Source organism: Kryptolebias marmoratus, linkage group LG19, assembly GCF_001649575.2.
Source record: "Kryptolebias marmoratus isolate JLee-2015 linkage group LG19, ASM164957v2, whole genome shotgun sequence".
NCBI classification, from domain to species: Eukaryota; Metazoa; Chordata; class Actinopteri; order Cyprinodontiformes; family Rivulidae; genus Kryptolebias; species Kryptolebias marmoratus.
In genome coordinates, this window is record NC_051448.1 from 20,834,984 (window position 1) to 20,860,335 (window position 25,352).

General features: G+C 37.5%; 4 protein-coding genes across 5 annotated transcripts in view; 1 reads left to right on the forward strand and 3 right to left on the reverse strand.

Annotated features, from left to right (window-relative positions):
• The window catches only part of LOC108245455 (adhesion G protein-coupled receptor F5-like), a 33,143-nt gene extending 31,736 nt beyond the window's left edge, over positions 1 to 1,407 (reverse strand). For both annotated transcript variants that reach the window (XM_037981622.1, XM_037981621.1), the window contains exon 1: positions 1,276 to 1,407. The gene's annotated coding sequence lies outside the window, so the exon portion shown is untranslated. The remainder of the gene's footprint in view (positions 1 to 1,275) is intronic.
• An 8,974-nt stretch (positions 1,408 to 10,381) lies between these two features.
• LOC108247842 (trace amine-associated receptor 1-like) lies at positions 10,382 to 11,545 on the reverse strand. The gene has a single exon (XM_017436208.3). The coding sequence runs from the start codon at positions 11,471 to 11,473 to the stop codon at positions 10,448 to 10,450; it is 1,026 nt and encodes a 341-aa protein (XP_017291697.1). The 5' UTR covers positions 11,474 to 11,545; the 3' UTR covers positions 10,382 to 10,447.
• Positions 11,546 to 13,914: 2,369 nt separating this feature from the next.
• Positions 13,915 to 15,605, reverse strand: LOC108247841 (trace amine-associated receptor 1-like). The gene has a single exon (XM_017436207.3). It carries the CDS (start codon positions 15,531 to 15,533, stop codon positions 14,508 to 14,510), a length of 1,026 nt encoding a protein of 341 aa, XP_017291696.1. The 5' UTR covers positions 15,534 to 15,605; the 3' UTR covers positions 13,915 to 14,507.
• A 3,677-nt stretch (positions 15,606 to 19,282) lies between these two features.
• Positions 19,283 to 23,372, forward strand: LOC108247838 (trace amine-associated receptor 1-like; the record flags this gene model as incomplete). Its single annotated transcript, XM_037981707.1, has 3 exons — positions 19,283 to 19,328; positions 21,282 to 21,949; positions 23,106 to 23,372. Coding segments are annotated over 3 exons (981 nt in total), but the record flags the coding sequence as incomplete, so codon positions are not given.
• Between the last annotated feature and the right edge of the window lie 1,980 nt (positions 23,373 to 25,352).

Consider the following 25,352-nt stretch of genomic DNA (forward strand, 5'->3'; position numbering starts at 1 on the left):
ATATATATATATATATATATATATATATATATATATATAGGAAGTTCTGTACCGAGTATGGACTGGAAGAAGTGATGGCTAACCAGTTAGACATTTGTGTGGTCGACAAGATAAATAAGAAAGCAGTGGTGGTGGATGTAGCAGTCCCAAGCGACTTTAACATCAGGAAGAAGGAGCATGAGAATCTTGAGAAATACCAAGGGCTGGAAGAGGAAATAGAGATGTAGTGAAAAGTCTAGGTCTCAGTAGTACCAGTGGTCATCGGATCACTCAGTGCTGTGACCCCCAAACTGGAAGAGTGGCTCCAACAGATCCCAGGAACAACTCAGAGATCTCTGCCCAGAAGAGTGCAGTCCTAAGAACAGCTGAGATACTGAAGAGAACCCTCAAGCTCCAAGGCCTCTGGTAGAGGACCCGAGCTTGAAGTGAAAGTGGAACCCCTCATGTGGAAAAAACAGGGCAAGATGGAAGATTTATATATATAAATATATATATATATATATATATATATATATATATATATATATATATATATATATATATATATATATATATATATGTTTAACTCTAGTTATGCCATTGGTAGTTAAGGTACCTAATGAAGTTGTTGCAAGGTTTTAAATGGCTCCACTGCCGAACATGAAACCTCTGGCAAAAGATCTGTCAATAGTTTCATTGATTACCCAAGATTCTGTCAGTAGACCTAAAAGTGTAAGGTTTGGACTTGCAGACAAATTACTATGAGATTTTTGTTGTTGTTGCTTTAACAAAAGATCTTAATATCGTTCAGCTTCATGAAGAGTCTAGGTCTGTGGCTCACATTTCTGTTTTTACAACCTTTGTTACAGCATGTTAGTTCTAATTTTGTTTTCTCTAAACATTAAAACAAAACATTATGTTACTGTCACATTAAAATTCTGTCAAAAAATTACATGCCAGTAACATCTGCAAATATTTACCTATCTTTTCTTCTCTGATTTTAAAAGCCAAAACTTAATATTTAAAAATGTTTTCTAAAACTGTGAAAATAAGGTCTAATTTGTTTAGCAAACATCTGTGGAATTAATTAATATATTAAAAAAAACAAGAACACTTGAAGTAATTTTGTTAACCATTTGAAAAGTACTAAAGAGTTTTAGTCCATTTAAAAAGGAGTAAAAAAACAGGATAGTCAAGGACATAATGTCTGTCCAAAGTTGATTTAAAGGGTTTTTAGTAGAACCAACTTTAATGAGTTAAGAGTAAAAAGTTAAAAAGGTAATAAGAGTATTTTACCTCTTGTCTTCTGGCTTCCAAAAAGGCTTTTGTCAAGAGACTGTGTTCATTTCACCGATCTTCACTACACACACACAAACAAAAGAAAAAGTCCAATTGTCAACTTCCTGGAAGACTTGCCTTGAGCCACACACCTGAGTTACTAGTTGAGCAACATTATTCCCTACATGAAGACACATGCTGACTAATATCTAGAACACTGAGTGTTGATTGTTATGTCTGTAGAAATCTTTCTGTCATGTTCTGAGTTAGCAGGCCTCTTTGTGGCTGGAGGACATGTTTAGTGTTTCAGCCATGTTTCTGTGTTCCCACTGTGCTGGTCATTGCGTGTATGTGTGTTATTTGTTTTCTGTCTTGAATGAATGTAAAATGATAACGCATATCCCTACTTATAAAAAAGGTAAGACAAAAAATCACTGTTACATTATAACTATTGTCAGTGAAAAATTGTTCTAGGTATTTCTACTATCTAACTTAAGATGTTTCTTGAACAAGATAAAATCTGACCTCCGACTGAAACTTAGGTATAAGATAAAAAAAAGATACAGTTGAAACCAGAAGTTTACATATACTATATGAAAAGGCACGTGCAATTTTTTTCACACTGTTTGGTGTGGAATCAAAATAAACTTTTCCCATTTTAGGTCAACTGGGATTTTCAATTTTTTTTTTTCTTTTTTCTGAATGCCAGAGTAATGAGAGAGAATGTTTTTAAGGCAATTTGTATTACTTTCTTCAAAGTCAAAAGCCTAAATACATTAAGATTACTATGCCTGAAAACGATTTGGGACATTTGATTTCATGTCTTTGGAAACTCCTGATAGATTTATTGATAACATCTGAGTTAATTAGAGACACACCTGTGGATGTAATTTAAGGCACACCTGAAAAGCAATGCTTCCTTGTGTAACACCATGGGAAAGTCGAAAGAAATCAGTCAAGATATCAGAAAGAGAATTGTGGACTTGCACAAGTTCGGTTCACTTTCCAGATGCCTGAAGGTTCCTCGTTCATCTGTACAAAAAATTATTCACAAGTACAAACAAGATGGCAATGTCCAGACATCATACTGCTCAGGAAAGACAGGTTTTGTGTCCCAGAGATGAACTTGCTTTGGTCCAAAATGTGCATATCAACCCAAGAACAAAATCAAAAGACCTGTTGAAGATGTTGGCTGAAGCTGGTTAGTGTGTGTCATTATCCACTGTGAAACGAGTTCTGTATCAACATGGGCTGAAAGGCCAATATGCCAGGAAGAAGCCATTACTTTAAAAGAAACATAAAAAAGCCAGATTAATGTTTGCAAATGCACACAGGGACAAAGACCTTAATTTTTGGAGACATGTCCTGTGGTCTGACGAAAATAAAATTTAACTGTTTACAAAGTTGCTTAAGGATAACAAAGTCAATGTTTTGGAGCGTCCATCACAAAGCCCTGATCTCAATCCTATCTAAAGTTTATGTGCAAAGCTAAAAAGGCATGTTTGAGCAATCAGCTTACAAACATGACTCAGTTACACCAGAATGGACCAAAATTCCTGAGAAGCTTGTGGAATGATATCCAAAAAGTTTGACCCAAGTCATTCAGATAAAGGGCGATGGTACCAAATACTAATTGAGTGTATTTAAACTTTTGACTATAAAGTAAGTAATAAAACTTGCCCCAAAAACATTCTTTCCTTAATTATTTTGGCATTTAGCAAATAGAAATAATTTTGAAAATCCTAATTGACCTAAAACGGGAAACGTTTATTCTGATTTCACGTAAGACAGTGTGAAAAAAATGCATATGTGTCTTTTTATATAGTGTATGTAAACTTAATCAAAGCATTCTTAACAGGAAGTCTAATTTGTGTAAGTTACACTCTTTTTTCTCATTTTTGTTTGAACTTTCCATTGCTAGAGGCAAAATCCTTAAATTGTTGACTGTTAAACCAGATAAAGTAACAAATACACAAGTAGATGCTGCTAATGTTTATCTATAAAACAGTACAAAGATACAAATGAGAAATTACTTTTTGTACATTCTGATGAACATGCTTTTTATATGCGGGAAAACACTTTGTGCTGTAAGTTTATAAAAGACAAATTATCAAAACAATCTTAGGTGTGTTAACAAACTAGACTGACTTTGTGAAATACCCACTTAAGTCCCAGCAGTATTCCAAAATACTTTGGTTAGGACTAGTCTAAAAAAAGTATATTATGAAATTAAATTTGGATTTATAAATATTTTAATACACATTTAAAACTAAAACAATTCAAGACACTGTGTGATTAATACAATGGGTAAAAATATTTGAAATATCTGAAGCACAAAAGTCTGCCATCTGTTACGTGAGCAGGTCAGAACTAATCTTCTGTTTCATTCATGAGGGACAACGTGGAATGTGATGTCTTTGTTCAAACTTACAGTACAGGCCCTTGAGCAGTGAGGAACTATCTGTACAACAAGTCAGATTTTTTTGGCATCATGAGAAAATGCAGATAACTCGTCCAACAAGTTTATCACTATACCTTCAGACCAAATACTCTTAAATCTCTCAGAAAGTTCATTTCACATCTATCTAAAATGCAAGCAACGTGTGTTAATAAACAAAACTTAGCATATTTGGATACTTGGCATGAAGACTGCAACATACAGTGCAGACAAGTTGAGGATTGAGTAAGAAACAGCTTTGGGCCAAACTATACTTTGCCTAGCTGCACCTTTGCAGCTTTGGTCACAATGTACGCATACATTTTGGGTACAAAAAGAAGTCATCTGCCACAGTTATTTTTGTCTAAATGTTTTGTATAACTACTTCATTTGTGCTGTTTCTGCAGATGGGGGAATCTCTAAGAAATATCAGGACTTCATTTATGATTTATTCCAATGAGCAAAGGTGGGTGGATTAGTATTTTTACTCACAGTGCATTAATTACAGATATTTGTGAACTTTCATCACATTTATGTCACATTGTATTTTACATTTATTCCTCTAGGTCTGGTTGAGAGGGATCTGGAGCTCTAGAGCTTTACACCCACTGTCTAACACATCCAGTTTGACAAGGACTACATAGAAGAGCACATGAAACACCTACAGAGTTTTTGTTTTTCCACACATGGTTCTGAAACTAGTAGACAATTCTGTTGCAGGTAGCAATACAAAATACAGCCCAGTACGTACATGGCATGTACCTGCTACTTACAGGTGTACCTAGAGAGGTACTTTTTTATTCACTGTAGCTTTAATATCATCTGACAAGCCTTATATTTGCTTTTCTTTATGTTTACCTTTATTCAGATTCATCGTAAGAAGTTAATATTTTGGTAGCTGAGATATTTAACACTAGCAAAATTTTATACAAGGGTTACAATGGCATGATGAAAAGGATGTGTAAAAAGATATGCAGGGTATATACTGAGTCTTGTTGAGGTTTAGACTTTTAGGCATGCTGCTTTTCTGGAAACACCCTTTTAGCTCACTCATAATTACTGGAAACATCTATTATCTGTTATGTCATACTCTTTTGTTAAGGCTTGGAATTCTATCTGATAAACATACAGATTTAGAAAATAGATATTTTTGCTATGCTGCTCTAAAGTATAGACACTTATCAATTGGTAAATAAATCTAAAGATAATTATATCAATTGAATATCAATTATTTACATTTTTGTTTAGTGACGTGTGTAGAGCCACATTATATATTGATATAAAATAACAATATGGCCCCTAAATTTGATGAAAGGCTATTATTAGATTGAAATGTTTGCTTCCTATTTGACTCTGTTGGTACATTATTTGTTTGGTTCCATCATTAAGTTTCCAGAAATCTGTTTTGCTTTCTTACTTTTGTTATTCCCTGAAAACGTTAGGTCCCCTGGATATTAAGGTAAGAAAATCTGAGCAGGTGGCGTTTCAGTGTGTTTTTGTAATGTGTGAATGTTAGGGAACAAAGGGAGTTCAGAGACTTGCAACAACAACATCATATTCACACCTCTAATTGAGGGTTGTCTATCCTGAGACATGAATTCACATGTAATGTTTTTGTCATAATATGAATACATTACATTTAGGTAACACTAAAACCAATATTATAAATCTTTTTTAAATTCAGACAGCATGAAGTTTAATTTTGTGACATACTCATTAAAAGCTGCCACTGATATAAACAGCAAAAAACATTTATTTAAACATGGAGGGAAAAACAAGGTCAATATTTGCATTTGACTTTGACAAAGTTGCCTTTACAAAAAAAACTACATGAACTTCATATGTAGAATGAAATATGTTTTCAAACTAGTCCATTTAGTGTTTTTTTTATTATTTATTTATTTATTTATTTTGTTTTTTTTTTAATGCAGTCTAACTGCAACTTCTTAGTGACACACAGCAGGGGATATGGCTTACAAGTGTATTCAAGTTTCCAAACAGGCCTTTTTATTGCTATTTCTTATGCTGAAAATCATACAAGTTTTGAAAAAAGTTTCAGTAAAATTTAAAGATTTTTGTTTAGCATTCGAATAGCTACGTATTTACAATATATTGAGTAGACTGAGCTAATAAATAAAAAAAATATCCCTGAAACAGCATTGTTTGTGACTAAGTTTGACAACTAAAATTCCAATATCTAAGTATCTGGAAGTCTTCATGAGTGATGCTAGGATGAACTGGGAGATACATCAACGGATTGAGGTTTTGTCTGCAGTAACGAGAGAGTTAATTTGGTTTGTTGTGGTGAAGAAAGTGTTGAGTCTAAATGCAACGCTTTGAATTTCCTGGTCTGTTTAAGATCCAACTCTCATCCATGGTCATGAGGTATGGCTCGTGACTGTTAAAACAAGATCCCAGATACAAGTGGTTGAAATGTGCTTCCTTTGTAGACTAGCTGGGCTTAGCTTTAGAAATAGGGCAAGGAGCTCTGTCATCCAAGAGGAAATCAGAGTAGAGCAGTTTTGCTCCTCCACATTGAAAGAAGTCAGTTGAGGTGGTTTAGGAATCTGATTAAGATACCTTATAGATGCATCATTTTGGGGGTTTCATTGACACAAGAGACGGGAAGATTCACAAATTGCTGGAGGGATTACAAATCCTCTCTGGCCTGGGAATGTAATGGGATTTCTCAGGAGAAATTGGGGAGAGGGATGTCTGAGTTTCCCTCCTGAACCTGTTGCCTCTGTTATCCAATCATGGAAAAGTTGTAGAAATAGATGGATGGATAGATAGACATTATTTACTAATCCAACATTTAGTTTAAATCTTTCAATGCCTGGCAGGATATTGACACCATATACATAAAAGTTGATAAAGTCTCTTTTGTTTTTTATAACTAAGATATCATTAAAAGTACAGTCAGTAAACAGGTGAAGCTTCATACTAACAATTATCCAAAAACTGGTCTCATGGTGATCTAGCCATGCTCAAAGAGACCTCCTTCATGATACAGAAAATGCTGACTTTAAGCTCTCCATAAAAGGCTAAGCTCGAAATCTTGCTTCATATTATACCCCTCTGGTAAGGATCAGGAGATTTTTAAATGTTGTGATACGTAATGCATGGCCATGCTGACCTAATGCCTAGACTACGACCCCATCACTCAGAATGTGGGTATGGCATTGTTCTAGCATAGTGTGATCTGCTATGGTATAGCTGCATCCTGTTGCTTTTCAACAGTGTCAGACTATGACAGGGCCTAAGATGTGGTGAGATCATAGATCTAACTAGCAAAACTATCATTTTGAGAACATGCTGATGATGTATAGTAGTGTTATGTCGTTCATGAACGATTCGTTCAAACGAACAAATCTTTTGAGTGAAAGAACTGAACCAAATCACTTTATTCACTAATTTGGTCCTTAGTTCAGTTGAGAAAAAAATAAAATAAAATAAAAAAGAAATAAGGAAAAAAAAAACTTAGTTTAGTTGAGTTCAGCTGGAGTGGAACTTCCACGTTCTGTGACTCACTCATGACGTTAATCTAAACAACACAGGGCCGTGCGGGCAAGGAGGGACTGTTGTTGACATCTGAGCGAGTGTGACTTGAGATTCATTCACTGCAAATAAACTTCATGTATCACTCAGTGAATGAAACACTGTCTGACTCCCTGATTGATTCTAATCATTCCCTCCTCACAAGGATTTACTCTCAGGCTTTTGGCAGCTGCTTACGTTTATCCAAACTAACTGCTAATGTAGAGTCAAACTTAATGAAAACAAACACACACACACACATTATTTTAACAGACTGAAGAACACAGAGTAATGAGAGGAGAGGAGACAGAAGAAGAGTGAGTGAGACTCCCAGTGGGACAAACTGCAGCAGTGAGGTGGGGTTGGGAGGTCTTTAGGTAACAATAATAGGAAGAAAAGAAAGAGGACTCTCGTTTACGTTTAGTGAACATGGTGCTTGCTGCTGTACTGTTGTGGCACTCGCTAACTTCGGCTACACAGAGAGAGGAGTCAGAGAGGGCAAGGGAGGGATTCATTCAGTAAATGTACTGCTGATTCGCACATGCACAGAAACAATGAACTGCCACCGAGGAGTGATTCTGGGGAGTGTGGAGTTCCGAGTTTTAAACTTCAAGAAATGCTACAAACAACGCATTTATACTATGGGGTAACATACGGGCTTATTACACAGTACATATGGAGGAACATATAGGGTAACATCCAGTTTTATTACTGGGTAATTATGGGGTAACATACAAGGTAGATCTGGGGTAATTAAAGTGTCCTTATGGGGTAACAAACAGCGTAATTATGGGATAGCATACATGGGGATTACAGGGAAAACTAAGTCACTCCAATTTACACTTGAATAAACAAAAAAACGAGGTGCTGTTGTTTGGGCCCAGTGATGCTTCCAAAGTTTGTGCTGATCTGGGTCCTTTAACACAAAATCTGACTCAGACAGCAACAAACCTGTGTGTGAGACAATGATCTTGATACTCAGATCAAAGTAGTGGTCAAGTTCAGATATTATCACTTGAGACAACTGGCCAAGGTCAGACAAATTTTTTCACGTTATCACTTTGAGATTTAAATGTCTTCCTGGCCCCACAGTATCTGTCAAACCTGCTTCAGCCGTACATTCTTTCATGCTCTTTTAGGTTGGCAGATCAGTGACTGATAGCGGTCCCAAAGTCAAAAAGGAAATTGAGTGGTGACCGGGTATTTTCAGTCACCTCCCTGTAGCTGTGGAACAAGCTGCCTTTACACATCAGCCAGACTGACTCTATTCATGTTTATAGATTCTCTCTTAAAACACACTTTTTCTTTTTAGCGTCTGACTCAGTTTGAGATGTTTTCTTTTTTAATGCTTTTACCTGTTTATTGTTTTTACAGCTTTAACTGATGTTATTGTTTTTCATTTTTGTTCGGAAATGTTATGTTTTGAATTTTTGTGTTTTACTCTGGTCTTTTATCATTGTATAGCCCTTTGACCAACAGTGTTGCTTTTAAATTGGTTTATAAAAGAAGTTGTATTCTATTGTATGAGCTGAGAGAGAATGCCATGCTGAAATTAAAAACTATGGTCCCTACATGCAGGTCAGCCACAGCAAAATACATAATCAGGAAGTTATTTGGAGTTTGAAGCTTGTTGAATTAAATGATGGAAATTGTTACTCAGAGGTTTCCACATACTGTGACAACAGACAAAAGTGAAATGAAAGCATACAACAATACACAGATAGCAGAAGAAGCTGTGGTGAACTTGTAACTGAAATGATCAATCAGAGATGGATATAAGTCAGTTTCATTGACATGCCATTCCATTTCCACAATTACCTAAAAGTCAGATGTAATTTATGTGAGAATCAGAGATAACACTGGTGAAAGTTATTTAATTAAAATATTCAGAAAGACAATATACAGTTTAATGCACTTATGATCACTTAACTGCAAGTTAGTGCATCAGTGCTGGTGATAGCTGGGCCACATCATTCTTTGAGGATGACCCTTTGTGACTAATGCCCCTTTTCCACCAGCTCTAAAGGTCCCGGCTCCACTCTACTCGGCTTACAATCGCTGCATCCAGAGCATTTCTTCCACTGCGCCTCTCTTCCTGATGTCTCAGGAGAATCCCCATAAGTTTAAAAAACAGCAAACAGCAACAACACAGGGCCAGTATTATCCATAGCTCCTCCATTGTTTCCACAAGTGGCGCCAAGTTTTGGTTACAAAACCAAAACTTGCTCAACATTCTGATGCTCGGTTTAAACTTTAGCAAATTGTCTTCATCCCGTCTACACATCTAAAGGCACTGAGTTGCTGCCAGGTGATTGGCTGGTCAGCTTTTTAAAAAGGTATACCTAACAACCTAACAAAGTGGCTGGTGCTGGTATATAACAGCTCAATATTATCACAATGCTAAAGGCTGCAATTGAATCTTATTTGTTCTGTATATCTTAAAAAACAACAACAATATAGTTGATTTTGTTTCAAAATAAAAAATAATTAAAAAAACAAGTGCAGGTATTTGGCAGACAAATTCAGTGTTTATTAGTAAAACCAGATGTCATTATGTCACAGTATTAGTAGCTTAATGTTTACAATGATGCTGTTTCTAAGGGTGATTTTTCTAGTTTGTGAAAATTGTCACAATTTCTTATTACAAAATGTGTGACTTACGTGACTGAAGTGTAATGTTTCAACAAATAATATTAATTTTATTATACTTCATCCTGTAAGCTATCTGAGTTTTAAGCACATCTCATCTATTTTAGCTCTTACAATTTACTGTAATTCCAACAGCAAGATGTCTTCTCTTTGATTTGAAGCGGCGTTTTATTAGGCCACAAATTTTTTGTGGCCCAGTGACAGTGTAAGGCCCAGAAGTAAAGGTTAAAGAGAATTTGCTAAATTGATGCATGAGATTAATAATGTAAATTTAGCAATAGTATTAGCCCTCATAACAGTACTATAACCTTCATGTTGCCCAAGTTTTCATATAAATCACACTAAGATGGGAACTAGGTTACTAAGCAGGGTTGAAAATATTATGTGAAATGGGCCAAGGATTGCTGGGATAGGCTTTTGTACCATACATGACCCCCCCACCCCCACCCAACCAACTTACATAGAGACAAATGTATGTACATATTTAAGCAAATCTCTCTATGTCTTAATGTTTAAATGTTAAATGTGCCAACATTTACTACTGGAAATTCATCATCATACAATGAATTAAGCCAGTTTGAAATTAGTGAAATCACCCTGAAATATTTTTCCAGAAATTATCATTCTAAAAGCTGCCCGGTACCAACTGTAAAAAAAAGCATAAATAAATGGATTCAGCATTGAATTTGTTAGAGTAACCCAGTTCAGTGTTTCAATCACAGGAAGTGGTACTGAATTGTTATTAAAAGGCATAGCAGTCATGCAAAGAAAGAAAGGAGTGTAACATATCAGAAAAATTCCCATAACAATGGCCAAAGTTTTTGTAGCCTTCCTCTCCATTTTACTGGCAGTTACTCCAGACTTCTTGGTGTTTTGGATGGTGCGTGCCTGCCTCTGTGCAACAAGGAAAATCTTCATGTAGATACACAGCATTACAAGTGCTGGGAGATAAAATCCACATAAGATGCCTGATAGTTGTACCTCAATAGAGCAGCTCTCTTCACATGTTTCCTGATTTAATCCTGTAATTATTATCAAAATTCCAATGAACACAGAGACACTCCAATTCACCAGAATCATGACCACAACAACACGACTATTCATTTTAGTTGTGTAAGTGAGAGGCTGACACACTGCATAATATCTGTCAATAGCAATACAACTCAGGTTTAGAATAGAACATGTGCTCAGTGATGCATCAAAGATGTCCCGTACTTGACAAATTAAGCCACCATAATGCAGACATGAGCTCAGTGAGAAAGCCATGCTAAAAGGAAATACCAAAACTCCAACAAGAAGGTCAGTCACAGCCAGAGAAAGGATGAGAGAGTTTGTGGGAGTGTGGAGCTGTGTAAAATAAATAACAGAGGTTATTATAAGAAGGTTTCCACATACTGTGACAACAGCCAAAGAAGCAAGGAAAATATACAATAAAATACATACTACAGAGGGTATACTGTTCAGAGCATGAGAAAAACTCAATTCTAATTCATAGCATGGATGTACATAATCAACAACTTTAGTTTTGTTGGCAGTTTCCATTGTTTCAGGATAATACAAACCCAACAATCTCCCTTTTTTCTTAATTAACATTGGAAAAATAAAATGAATAATAATTCTACATGTATAACCCTAATATGATGTTACATGTATCTGTCGGAGCATTCATTATGTTATTTGTGTGGCATTGCTGTTTGTCCTCAGTCAGTATTACTGAGCCCACGCCTTTGTACACTCAAATCTTTGGGTTTCTATCTCATTATCATAATTACCTCCCGCAAGGAGGTTATGTTTTCGGTAGTGTCTGTCCATTTGTTTGCCTGTCTGTTAGCAAGATTACTTAAAAACTAATAAACAGATTTTGATGAAATTTTCAGGAAATCTTGGGGTTGTCACAAAAATAGCTTATTAAATTTTGGTGGTGATCGTGATCTGTACCCTACAAGTTTTTACTGACCCTATGGCCTTGGCAGAGATTTGTGCTCTTCAAGACCTAGTTATATACAACTTCCTCTTTCTCTTTCTTTTGTCTCCATGAGACCAATTTTTCTTCCCACTTTAATTTTTATTATCATTTTCAGTGGACACATAATGATAAATTAGACATTTTACAGAGTAGTATACCCTTCAACGGCTATTCCCCTTGAATCCATACAAAGAACATGAACTGGTAAAATTATTTATATATAACAACAAACAAACAGAAAAAAGAAGAACAAAGTTGCAAGTATCTTTGAAAAACAAAGTTCTTGATCAGGGCTCTAAAGTCTCACGCATTGACTGTGAGACACGCATTTCGTGAAGTGCACACGCTCACACGCCACACTTTGGAACACAATAGTATCTGCTTCAGGGACTTTGCCGCTAAATTTAGCGAGTTTTCAGATCCCTCTACCCGTTTTTTTAAAGCAATTAGTGACAAATCTAGTGACTTTTTTCTGCGTTATTAGAGACTTTGGCGACTACATGTGAGAAAGCACCAATCATTCTGTAGTTCCTGTCCTCAGTACGACCCGCCCACTTCCCCAATAACTGACAGCTGTCAATCTCACAAGATCAAGTACTGTATTTTATAATTAAATAAGATTTATACAAGTAAACATGTAAATATATATATACTGTATATATAGCTCATCCACCTTCTATATTTTGCTGGAGGGTAAGCATACTGTTTACCTGGACTGTTGCTTCCTGATCATGTTGCCATACATTTTGAGACTGGAAAAATGCAACCTGTCTGAAAACAATTCTTATTGGACAACAGCCATAGTCAATACATGTCAATACATATTTTTCCAGCATAAACATCAGTACAATCTCTGAAAAAATGTGAATTTTTAACTTTTTTTCTTAGATGGTTCCTTTGTGATATAATGGGGTAGCTACAGTTTAGTAAAGGATTATAAATTAGGTTATATTTGGATGACCTACTGCTTGTCTTGCTCAAAATTTCTTGCTAATGTGTTGAACGAATCTAAAATACTTTTCTGATAGGCTCCTTTACTTCTCATTCAGCGCCCCTTTCTTGTGGAAGAAACATTTTCAGGTCCCTTGTTGGCTCAGCAAGGGACATGAAAAAAAAATACTAAAACTGCACTTTGCTGGAAGAATAGAACAGACTGCTCCATTATTCTTCAATTATATACATACAAATGGAAATGAAAGACTGCAGTTACATGTTTAGTACTAAAATAAAAAAGTATGTGCACAGAAACCCAACATGTATAAATACACTCACTGACCACTTATGAGTTACACCTTGCTAGTACAAGGTTGGAACCCCTCTGCTTTTAGACCTCCCTTAAATCTTTGTGGCATAGAATCAACAAGGTTTTGGAAACATTACTTTAGGATTGTGTGGACCTATGTTGTTGTAGCCCATGTGCTTCAAGGTTGGATGTGTTGTGTGCTCAGTGTTGGTATTCATCAGACCTTTGTTGGAATGAGTGTTTATTTGGGCTACTGTTGCTTTTCTATCATCTCAAATCAGTCTGCCCGTTCTCCTCTGACATCTGACATTACCAGGGCTTTTTGTCCACACTGGATATTTTCTCTTTTTTGGACCATTCTCTTTAAACTCTAGAAATGGTTGTGTATACAAATCTTAGTAGCTCAGCTTGTCGGGCAGCAACAACCATACCACATTCAAAGTCACTTAAATTTCCTTTCTTTCCCATTCTGATGCTTGGTTTAAACTTTAGCAAGTATTCTTCATCACATCTACACATCTAAAGGCACTGAGTTGCTGCCAGGTTGGTTAGCTTTTTAAAAAGGTATACCTAACAAAGTGGCCGGTGCTGGTATATAACAGCTCAATATTATCACAATGCTAAAGGCTGCAATTAAATCTTATTTTTTTCTGTATATCTTAAAAAACAACAACAGTATAGTTGAATTTGTTTCAAAATAAAAAATGAAAAAAAAAAAAAAAACAAGTGCAGGTATTTGGCAGACAAATTCAGTCTTTATTAGTAAAACCAGATGTCATTTTGTCACAGTATAAGTAGCTTAATGTTTACATTGATGCTGTTTCTGAGAGTGATTTTTCTGGTTTGTAAAAATTGTCACAATTTCTTCATACAAATTGTGTGGCTTACATGACTGAAGTGTAATGTTTCAACAAATAATATTAATTTTATTACACTTCATCCTGTCAGCTATCTGAGTTTTAAGCACATCTCATCTATTTTAGCTCTTACAATTCCCTGTAATTCCAACAGCAAGATGTCTTCTCTTTGATTTGAAGCAGCGTTTCATCAGTGCAATGTAAGGCCCAGAAGTAAAGGTTAAAGAGAACTTGCTAATTTGATGCATGAGATTAATAATGTAAATTTAGTAATAATAATAGCCCACATAACAGTACTTTAACCCCCATGTTGCCCAAGTTTTCATATAAATCACACTAAGATGGGAACTAGTTTACTAAGCAGGGTTGAAAATATTATTTGAAATGGGCCAAGGATTGCTGGGATAGGCTTTTGTACCATACATGACCCCCCACCCCCACCCAACCAACTTACATAGAGACAAATGTATGTACATATTTAAGCAAATCTCTCTATGTCTTAATGTTTAAATGTTAAATGTGCCAACATTTACTACTGGAAATTCATCATCATACAATGAATTAAGCCAGTTTGAAATTAGTGAAATCACCCTGAAATATTTTTCCAGAAATTATCATTCTAAAAGCTGCCCGGTACCAACTGTAAAAAAAAGCATAAATAAATGGATTCAGCATTGAATTTGTTAGAGTAACCCAGTTCAGTGTTTCAATCACAGGAAGTGGTACTGAATTGTTATTAAAAGGCATAGCAGTCATGCAAAGAAAGAAAGGAGTGTAACATATCAGAAAAATTCCCATAACAATGGCCAAAGTTTTTGTAGCCTTCCTCTCCATTTTACTGGCAGTTACTCCAGACTTCTTGGTGTTTTGGATGGTGCGTGCCTGCCTCTGTGCAACAAGGAAAATCTTCATGTAGATACACAGCATTACAAGTGCTGGGAGATAAAATCCACATAAGATGCCTGATAGTTGTACCTCAATAGAGCAGCTCTCTTCACATGTTTCCTGATTTAATCCTGTAATTATTATCAAAATTCCAATGAACACAGAGACACTCCAATTCACCAGAATCATGACCACAACAACACGACTATTCATTTTAGTTGTGTAAGTGAGAGGCTGACACACTGCATAATATCTGTCAATAGCAATACAACTCAGGTTTAGAATAGAACATGTGCTCAGTGATGCATCAAAGATGTCCCGTACTTGACAAATTAAGCCACCATAATGCAGACATGAGCTCAGTGAGAAAGCCATGCTAAAAGGAAATACCAAAACTCCAACAAGAAGGTCAGTCACAGCCAGAGAAAGGATGAGAGAGTTTGTGGGAGTGTGGAGCTGTGTAAAATAAATAACAGAGGTTATTATAAGAAGGTTTCCACATACTGTGACAACAGCCAAAGAAGCAAGGAAAATATACAATAAAATACATACTACAGAGGGTATACTGTTCAGAGCATGAGAAAAACTCAATTCTAATTCATAGCATGGATGTACATAATCAACAACTTTAGTTTTGTTGGCAGTTTCCATTGTTTCAGGATAATACAAACCCAACAATCTCCCTTTTTTCTTAATTAACATTGGAAAAATAAAATGAATAATAATTCTACATGTATAACCCTAATATGATGTTACATGTATCTGTCGGAGCATTCATTATGTTATTTGTGTGGCATTGCTGTTTGTCCTCAGTCAGTATTACTGAGCCCACGCCTTTGTACACTCAAATCTTTGGGTTTCTATCTCATTATCATAATTACCTCCCCCAAGGAGGTTATGTTTTCGGTAGTGTCTGTCCATTTGTTTGCCTGTCTGTTAGCAAGATTACTTAAAAATTAATTAACAGATTTTGATGAAATTTTCAGGAAATGTTGGGTTTGTCACAAAAAATCACTAGTTAAATTTTAGTGGTGATTATGATCTGGACCCTACAACTGTGTGTCATTAACAGGCTTCTGCAGAACATAGAGCTAATTTAACCACTGAATCTGTCAGGATTTGGGTTTTTGGTTTCCAGTTGGTTGTCTTTTTGTTTCTGTTGGTGTTTATTGTTTATTTTATTCTGTTATCTTGTTAGTTTGGTCCGGGTTCTTTCTGTCTTTGTCTCTTGTGTCTGTGTTTGTTTCCTGTCACCATTCATGCCTCCTCAGTCACTCACTCATCTGTTTACCTGCCATGCCCATCACCACCTGTCCGTGCCTCGGTGGGGGTCGACGACGACGCCCCACCTCTCTGTGTCTCCGAAGGGGTCGCGGATGACGACGCCTCTCACCCATCCTGTGTCCCGGAGGGGGTTGCGGACGGCGACGCCTCTCACCCATCCTGTGTCTCCGTAAGGGCCGCTGACGCCTCAGCTTCCCCGGCGGGTCTGCCCAACGCCGACGACGCCTCAGCTCCCCCTCCTGGTTTTCATCAAGGGTTCTGGATGACGCCTTGCTCCGCTCTGCTCCGGCGAGGGTCCTGGACGAAGCCTTGCTCCGCCAGGCCTGGAGGTGGGGCACGTTGGCGAGTGCCTGGCGGCCGGGCTTTAGCCCATGGAGCGCAGCCGGGCACAGCCCGAAAAGGTGACATGGGTCCCCCTTCTCATGGGCTCACCACCTATGGGAGGGGCCAAAGGGGTCAGGTGCAATGTGGGATGGGTGGTGGCTGAAGGTGGGGACCTTGGCGCTCGGATCCTCGGCTACAGAAGCTGGCTTTCGGGACATGTAATGTCACCTCTCTGGTGGGGAAGGAGCCTGAGCTGGTGTGTTGAGAGTTTCCGGATAGAAATAGTCGGGCTCACCTTAACGCTTGACTCTGGCTCTGGAACCAGTCTCCTTGAGAGGGGTTGGACACTCTTTCACTCTGGAGTTGCTCCCAGTGAGAGGCGCCGAGCAGGAGTGGGCATACTTTTTGCCCCCCATCTTGGTGGGGGGCAACGTTGGGGTGTACCCCGGTGAACGTGAGGGTAGCCTCCTCCCACCTATGTGTGTGGGGACGTTTCCTGACTACTGTTTGCGCTTATGTCTTGAACAGCAGTTGAGATGGAGCTTCATTTGGTAGTTTAAAAATACACAGCTCAGATAATCTCTCTCATGAGTCAATCTGTTATAGAAATTATTATCACGGAATCCCAGTATCTTAGAAAAACAGGATATAAGTGTAGATCCTTTAGATCTACATCTAACATTATTTGAATTAAAAAGAGCACTTAATAATGCTCATCAAACCACACCTGGAAAGGATGAGGTAGGTTATAAAATGTTGGCACATGTGAAAGGTGAAACATTAGAGATAATTTTAAAAATGTATAACATGATTTGGGAAAAGGGCAAACTTCCATCAGAATGGAAACACGCAATAATAGTTCCTATCTTAAAACCAGAGAAAGACTCTTCAGATCCAACTAGTTATAGACCAATAGCACTAACTTCTCATCTATGTGGGGGCGCAAGTTTTGGTTGCGCTACCGAAACTTGGCGCCATTTGTGGAAACAACAGGAGCGCTATGGGCAACGTTGGCCCTGTGTTGTTGCTGCTTTTTAAACTTATGGGGATTCTCCTGAGACTTCAGGAAGAGCGGCGCAGTGGAAGAAATGCTCTGGATTCCATGATTGTTGCGTGGAGTAGGACAGCTGTTATCTGCCGGAGATGCAGGGTAAGCAAACTCTGTTGTTTATATTCCTACCGTTCGCTCTTTATGCTTGCATCTGGCCAAACCCACGACCAATGAGTGAACAGGAGCTAAACTTGCACCACCCACAAAAGCAGGGCCGGCCCGGCTGGCCCTACTCTGAAGCAGGGACCAAAAAAGCAGGGACCGGCCTAAAAAAAATGCCAGTGGAAACACGCGCAAAGCAAGCCAAGTAGAGTGGAGCCAGGACCTTTAGAGCCTGTGGAAAAGGGGCATTTCATTCATTGTCTTTCAAGTGCAAACCTCCATCTTTCCTAGTTCTCTTCCACCTGGTCGCTGTTCTCACCACAGCTCACAATGTCATCTGCAAACCTCAAGTCTATAGGGATTCCTGTTTGACCTCATCTGTTAGTCTGTCCATCACCAGAGCAAACAAGAAGGGGCTCAGAGCCAATCCTTGATGCAGTCTCACCTCCATAATGAAGCTATCGGTCACTCCATCAGCGCACTTCACCACTGCCCTGCTGTTCTCATATATGTCCTGTACCAGTGTAACATACTTCTCTGCCACTCCAGATTTCCTCATACAACACAACAGCTCCTCCATCAGCACCCTGCCATTTGCTTTTTCTAAATCTAAAAGGACACAATGAGGTTCTTTCAGACCTGCTCTGTACTTCTCCAGCAGTATCCTCAAAGCAATGATGGCATCTGTGGTGCTCTTTCTTGGCATAAAACCTCACTGCTGCTCACAAATAGTCATCCACAACTTTCTCCTAGATCTTCAACGTGTGGCTCATCAACTTAATTCCCCTGTTGTTGCTACAACTCTGTACATCACCCTTGTTCTTAAAAATTGGTACTAGCACACTTCTCCATTCCTCAGGCATTTTCTCACTCTCAAAAATTCCACTGAATAATCAAATCAAAACTCCCCCTGCCATCTCTCATAGACATTTCCAAACCTGCCATCAGGCCCAATTGCTTTCCCCTTCTCCCCCCCCTTCCTGGTCCACAGTTTCTATGGCCTCTACTGTTATTTCCCTTTTATTATCTTAATTCATTAGCTCCTCAAACTACTCCTTCCATCTTCCCATCACACTCTCCCTGCTTGTTAGAATATTACCATTTTTATCTTTAACAAGCCTAAACTGCTGCACATCTTTTCTAGCCTGATCCCTCTGTCTTGCAAGTTGATGCAAGTCCTTTTCTCCTCCTTAGTGTACAGTCTCTTGTACAACTCATCATATGCCTTCCGATTTGCCTTTGCTACCTCCCTCTTTACCCTATGTTGCATTTCCCTATATCCCTGTCTACTCTCTTCAGTCCTCTCACTGTCCCATTTCTTCCTGGCTAACTTCTTCGTCTGGATAACTTCCAGCACTTCACTATTCCACCACCAGGTTTCCTTATCATCTTCTCTCTGTCCAGACACACCAAGTACCTTCCTACCTGTCTCTCTAATCACTGTTGCTGTAGTAGCCCAGTCATCTGGAATCTCTTTCTTACCACCCAGAGACTTTAACAACTCCTTTCTGAACTCCTCACAACATTCTTCCTTCCTCAACTTCCACCATTTGGCCCTCTTCTCTGCCTTTACTCTTTTTCTCTTCTTCACCACAATGGTCATCTTACACACCACCATCCGATGTTGTCTCGCCACTATCTCCCCTGCCACAACCTTACAGTCCACAATCTCCCTCAGATTACCTCTTCTACACAGAATGTAGTCTACCTGTGTTCTTCTGCATTCACTCTTGTAGGTTACCTTGTGCTCCTACCTCTTTTGCAAATAGGTGTTGACTTCAGCCATTTCCATCCTCCACCACCATCTGTCCTTCCTGATTCCTTTCCTTGACACCAAAATTGCCCACCACTTCCTCATCTCCTCTGTTTCCTTTACCAACGTGTCTATTCAGATCTGCTCTAATCACCACTCTCTCCTCCCTGGGAATATTCTGTCATTTCATTGAGATCCTTTCAGAGTTTCTTTCTCTTCTACATCACATACAACTTGTGGAGCAAAACCACGGACATTCAACATCAGACCTTCTACTTCTACGTTCAGACACATCACCCTATAAAAATTATTTTTACCTTGACTACATTCCTTGCTACCTCCTCCTTCAGGACCAGCCCTATTCAATTTCTTTTCCTATCCACACCATGGTAAAATAGCTTAAACCCTGCCCCAATGCTGCAAGGCTTGCTGTCATTCCACTTAATCTTTTGCACACATAACGCATCTACCTTCCTCCTCTGCATCAAGTCAGTCAGCTGTCTACCCTTGTCTGTCATTGTCCCTACAGTTAGAGTTGCTACCCTCCGTCCTACATTCTTGACTTTCGTCTTCTCCCACTGTGTCCTGGTATGTTTCTCTCCTCATAGTCTTCAATTAACTGAAGCACAATTTCCGCTGGCCCCGTTTGTCAACCATACTTGGGGCAGCTGTTAACCCAGTCCTCGATCGATTTGGTATGGTGTCGCTTAGATGAGCTTGCATATTTGTTTTGGCAAAAGTGTTTTACGCCAGATGCCCTTCCTGACACAATCCTCACAATTTACACAGGCTTGGGATTGGCACAGGAAATACACTGGCTTGTGCTCCCTAGTCACTGGTTTATTTCTTTTACCTCAATTAAACTTTATTTTTTTATTTACTAATAAATTTAAATAAATAAGGTCAATTAGAGATATTAGTCATGATCCACAGTTTACAGTAAATGTTGTAATATTAAATGCTGTAAGTAAACATCGCTAAAATGCCATTTTCTGCTTCCTGTGTCTACTTGTGTGGTTTTATGGTCACTTCAAATGACAAAAAGCTCACATATTTTAGGGGTTATTGAAACTAATATTTTCTTTGTTTTACCCTTTTAAAGGGGTGATGCCCCAACAAGTGCTAAATTAATTTTTGAGTTAATAAACAATTCAATGATTACTGAAAATATTTGCAATCCTTTTTTTCTACAACAGATAGTAGGTCTAGGTTGTTTGGCAACAAGCCACTTTGCCAGTGGGAGCTGCAGTTGTTCCATCTCTCAACCTGAAGAAGGATGTAATAATAGCCAGCTCATCATTGGAATATTTTTGGAGCCACATCTGTTTAGCAGTCTTGTGTGAATTTCAGAGGACCATTGCAAAGTTCTTACCATGCCTGTAAAAGCCAGTTCTAATCAACATCTTTGATATTTTAATGATCTGGATGGAAACATAAAGTCTGTTCTTTTGGGGTCTTCTTCCTGTGAATCAGATGAGAACAGAAAAACCTTTGACCCTACCCTCCCAAACTCACAGCCCCAACTTGGGTTCCCATTTCTTATTGGACAACAATCATAGTGTTGCAAATGTGGGTGGTGACTAGGTCATAAAGGTTCATGCACAAAGACTAATGTGACCTAGAGCAGTTACCAGCACTGATGCTCTAACTTTCTGTGAGTGTTTATCAGAAATTTGATAATTGCATTAAACTGTGATTTTTTTGTTTTTTATGTAGTTAAATTGTTATTCTCTAGTATTCTCTCTGAATCTCACAAAAATTACATCTAATTTGTAGGTCATCATGGAAATGGAAGGTAGCATCAACAGAACTGATGTTGTGACTTATATCCATCCCTGCTATGAGATTGATCATTTCCTTTACAAGTTCACCACAACACCTTCTGCTATCTGTGTATTGTTGTATGCTTTCCTTACACTTTTGTCTGTTGTCACAGTATGTGGAAATCTCCTTGTAATAATCTCCATCATTTACTTCAAACACCTCCGAACTCCTACAAACTCCCTGATTTTGTCTCTTGCTGTGGCTGACCTGCTTGTAGGGATCATTGTATTTCCTTTTAGCATGGCATTCTCTCTCAGCTCATGCATGTATCATGAAGGTTTATTCTGTAAGGTACGAGGCAGCTTTGATATACTTCTTAGCACATGCTCTATTATGCACCTATGTTGTATTTCTATTGACAGATATTATGCAGTGTGTCAGCCATTAACATATAAATCTAAAATCAGTCGATATGTTGTTGTCATTATGATTGCTGTAAGCTGGGGTGTTTCTGCGCTTATAGGAATTGGAGTGACAATTTCTGGGTTAAATAATGAGCAATGTGAAGAAACGTGTTTTATTGACATTCTCATGGCAAACACAGTTGGACCCATTTTATCATTTTACCTTCCAGTTGTCATAATGTTGTGTATTTACCTGAAGATTTTTCTTGTTGCATTAAGACAGGCACGGAGCATCCAAACTAGGATGAAATGTGGAGCAACTGTCAGTAAAATGGAGAGAAAGGCCACCAAAACTCTGGCTACGGTTCTTGGTGTATTTCTTTTTTGTTGGACTCCTTTTTTCCTTTGCATCACTTTTCTGCCTTTTACCAACAATGTAGTACCAGTTCCTGTGATTGAAACTCTTAATTGGCTAACATTGTCTAATTCAATGCTGAATCCTTTTATCTATGCTTTCTTTTACAGCTGGTTCAGGTCTGCCTTTAAATTAATTGTTTCTGGAAAAATATTAGAAGGTGATTTTGCTAACTTTAAATTGCATGGACTTGCTGCTTGAGTAAATCAGTCTTTGATGTGTAGAGATTATTTTTTGAATGTAGCAAGAAATGTAATAATAAAACTCTTTGTTAATATGCTTACATTGCTGTTATTTTCCTGTTATTTATTTAACTTTAAAAGCAAAGATGACCAAAGTGAAACAGTTTATTGAGATTTTTTTTTACTTTGAGGAAAGGCAAAACTGCATCAATTCACTCACTAAGGGGCAGAAATGAAGTTCTAAAACAGACAATGAAAATAAAACTAACAGTATTTACATAAAATTAGATGTGATAAAATGAATTGTCATTGTGTTTAAGAAGAGTACTTGTACCTTTTTTTAATTGTCTTAAAGTGCTTACTTAGTTGTTTATTTTTTAATGTTTCACATATTTTATTAAGGTTCATAGTCTGCATCCAGCAGAGAATGGAAACATTGTAGGTGCTATTTTGTTTCATTACTATCATTATATTTTCTTCACTAAAACGTATACTGCAGTTTAACTGCAAGATGTTTGAAGAATTTACCAGCCACATAGATCACTATTCTGCACCAGTATTCATGCTTAAAAAAAAAAATATTTGTCCACCCTTTGCTGTCTGATCATGTAATAAAATGAGGGAGCAAAACTGAGGATGTCATTATTTCTAAATAAGGCCAAGTGATGGTCCTACTCACAATACATACCTAATGGTGGACACTTTTTTTCTTCTCTCTGTTTCTTCCCCCCACATCTCCTTATCTTTGATTGTCTGTCTTTTTTTTTTGAGCCTCTCTTTGCATAATTTCCAAATTAAAATATTATGGATCTGGTCAGCTGGTCTCTCAATGCAATAGATCAAATTTTCTCGACAAGAAGATTGGGCACAGGATAGCCGGACATTTCCAGCTGGATACATGATGGATTCCTGGGGAAAGTAGAAGATCGTGTGTTTATCTATAATGTAGGTCGAGGATATTGAAGATGTGTACATAATTGGATTTTTGATAACAGGATTTCTGCGTTTTGGGACTGACGGTTTTCTGGTGTATTGTGAAATTTGGAAGCTTGTTTAAAGGAATGTGCCAAGCACTGGATGCTCAGACTCAGTTGCTGTGCGAACATAGGCGCATACTGGACGTGACTCTTGTGAATGGTGGGCTAGCTGTGGACCTTAGAATTTGCTGGCTGAATGGAATCGACCTTGGAGAAGGTACTGACTCGACCCAGCATGGACGAGCATATTGGCTTTTTGGATTCACCACTGACATGTACCAGTGAGGCTATTAAAGCCGGTGTCTGACCTAAACAATTCTGATATCTGTATCTGGCTCCACTGAGTCGGTCTTGGAAGGCTGGCTATCTCAAAATTCTCCTGGATGTTAGTATACTTGATGCTCTTCTTCCCAGGACATCTGTGGATCTGTCCCGGCTAGGTCCCAAGACCGGCTGATAAAACTTTCAGAGGCCTATCTGAAACAGTATTCGTGGGCGTTCCTCCACCATTACTGTCACTCTCTTGTTTCCTCCCTCCCTCCACAACACTCCAACTCCATCTCTCCCTTCCTCTCTCCCACTTTGTCTCATTAGCAATTAACTTAACCTATAACTAATTTAACATTTGCATAATTGAATTGGCTGGAACTTTAGTTGAATTAGCATTGGCAAAGGTATAGTTTGTCTTAGTCTGTTCAGCTGAGCTTCTTAAATCATACTTTATGTTAGCTTATGATATCTTAGTTTGGTTTTCCTCAGTTTGTGTTATTTTATTTTAGCATGACGTAGTCAATTTTATCCTGCCTTTTCTTACTTGAACTTATTTTACTTTGCTTGGCTAAGCTTATTTTATATTTTAGTTTAGCCTGTGTTTTAGATAAATTTAGTTTTTTTTGTTTTGTAATGTTTTAACCATTAGTTGGCCTTTGGTTGCTTAGTTAGCCTTCCAGTACCATTAGTTTATTTTAGCTTAGTATATCCTAGTTTATATCTTCCTCAGTTTGGCTTTAGTATGGATTAGAATAACTTGTGTTCCTAACTTCTTTTCTTCCGAACATCTTTTTTTTCATTTAGATTATTTTAGCCCATGTTTTACATAAGTTTAGCTTTTTATGTTATTGCATGTGTTTTAATGTTACTTTTCATGTTACCTATCCTCTGTACTTTTGTGTCTTATTTAGATTATCTTAGCTCATGTTTTAGATATGTTTAGTTTAGCTTTTTATATTGTTGTGTATGTTTTCATGATGACTCTGTATTTTTGTGTTTTTATGTTGTAAAGCACTTTGAACCGCCTTGTTGCTGTAAAGTGTTATATAAATAAATTTGACTTGACTTATATTCCCTCAAGGTTATTTATTTAATATTTTTAAAACATTGCAAAATTCCTTGGTATCTTAATGTAAATATAAAATATAAATTTACAAAACTTTTACTGTTAGTCCATATTTATACCTACCATACCTGCTGTACATACCTGTAGCAATAGAGATTAATGTAGACAGTTACTTGTACATTTTCTTATCTCAAAGTAAAGGTTATTTAACTACTACTTATTTTCCACTTCTGGTTTGATGCAATCTGCATTTTGCTGCCTTGAATCTGTGACAAGAGCAATGACAATAAAGTTGAAGCTGACTTAACCCATTTAGTGCAACCCAAACATAATTTATTTCAGTGGGCTCCAGGTTGATGTTAGTAGGATTAACATAAAGGGATATATTGTATATTACTATATTTTATAAACTTGTAGGTATCTTGTGCTACTAAATAGCATAATCTTAGTGACTGGATTTAAATAAGACTCTCCAAATTTAATCAGTAGATGAGCATCTACAACGGATTAACTTTTGGAGTCACATTCAAGATGGCTGCTTCAGCAAAGCAGCCTTAGCAAACACAAAAATAGCTATAAAACAACCATATTTAAAAATAATGAGCTCAGATTTGGTGTGATGGTAACTGAAAGTAATTCCCAACACATACTCCAAATGCAGGCAGATCAAGCAAGATGTGTTTCCAAAAAAATACAATGACTGTTGAAGTCAAATCTGTCTTATTTAAGAAAAAAAAGATATATACACTCCTGTTCAAAATCTTAAGACCAGTCAAAAAAATGCAAGAATTTGCATTTTGCACTATTGGATCTTAAGAAGATTCTAAGTAGAGCTTCACAATGTTGAAGGAAAAAATCAGTGCAAGAGACAAGAACTTTTGAGCAGGGAATTTTCTGCAAACTGCATTTACACTCAAACATGATTTTTT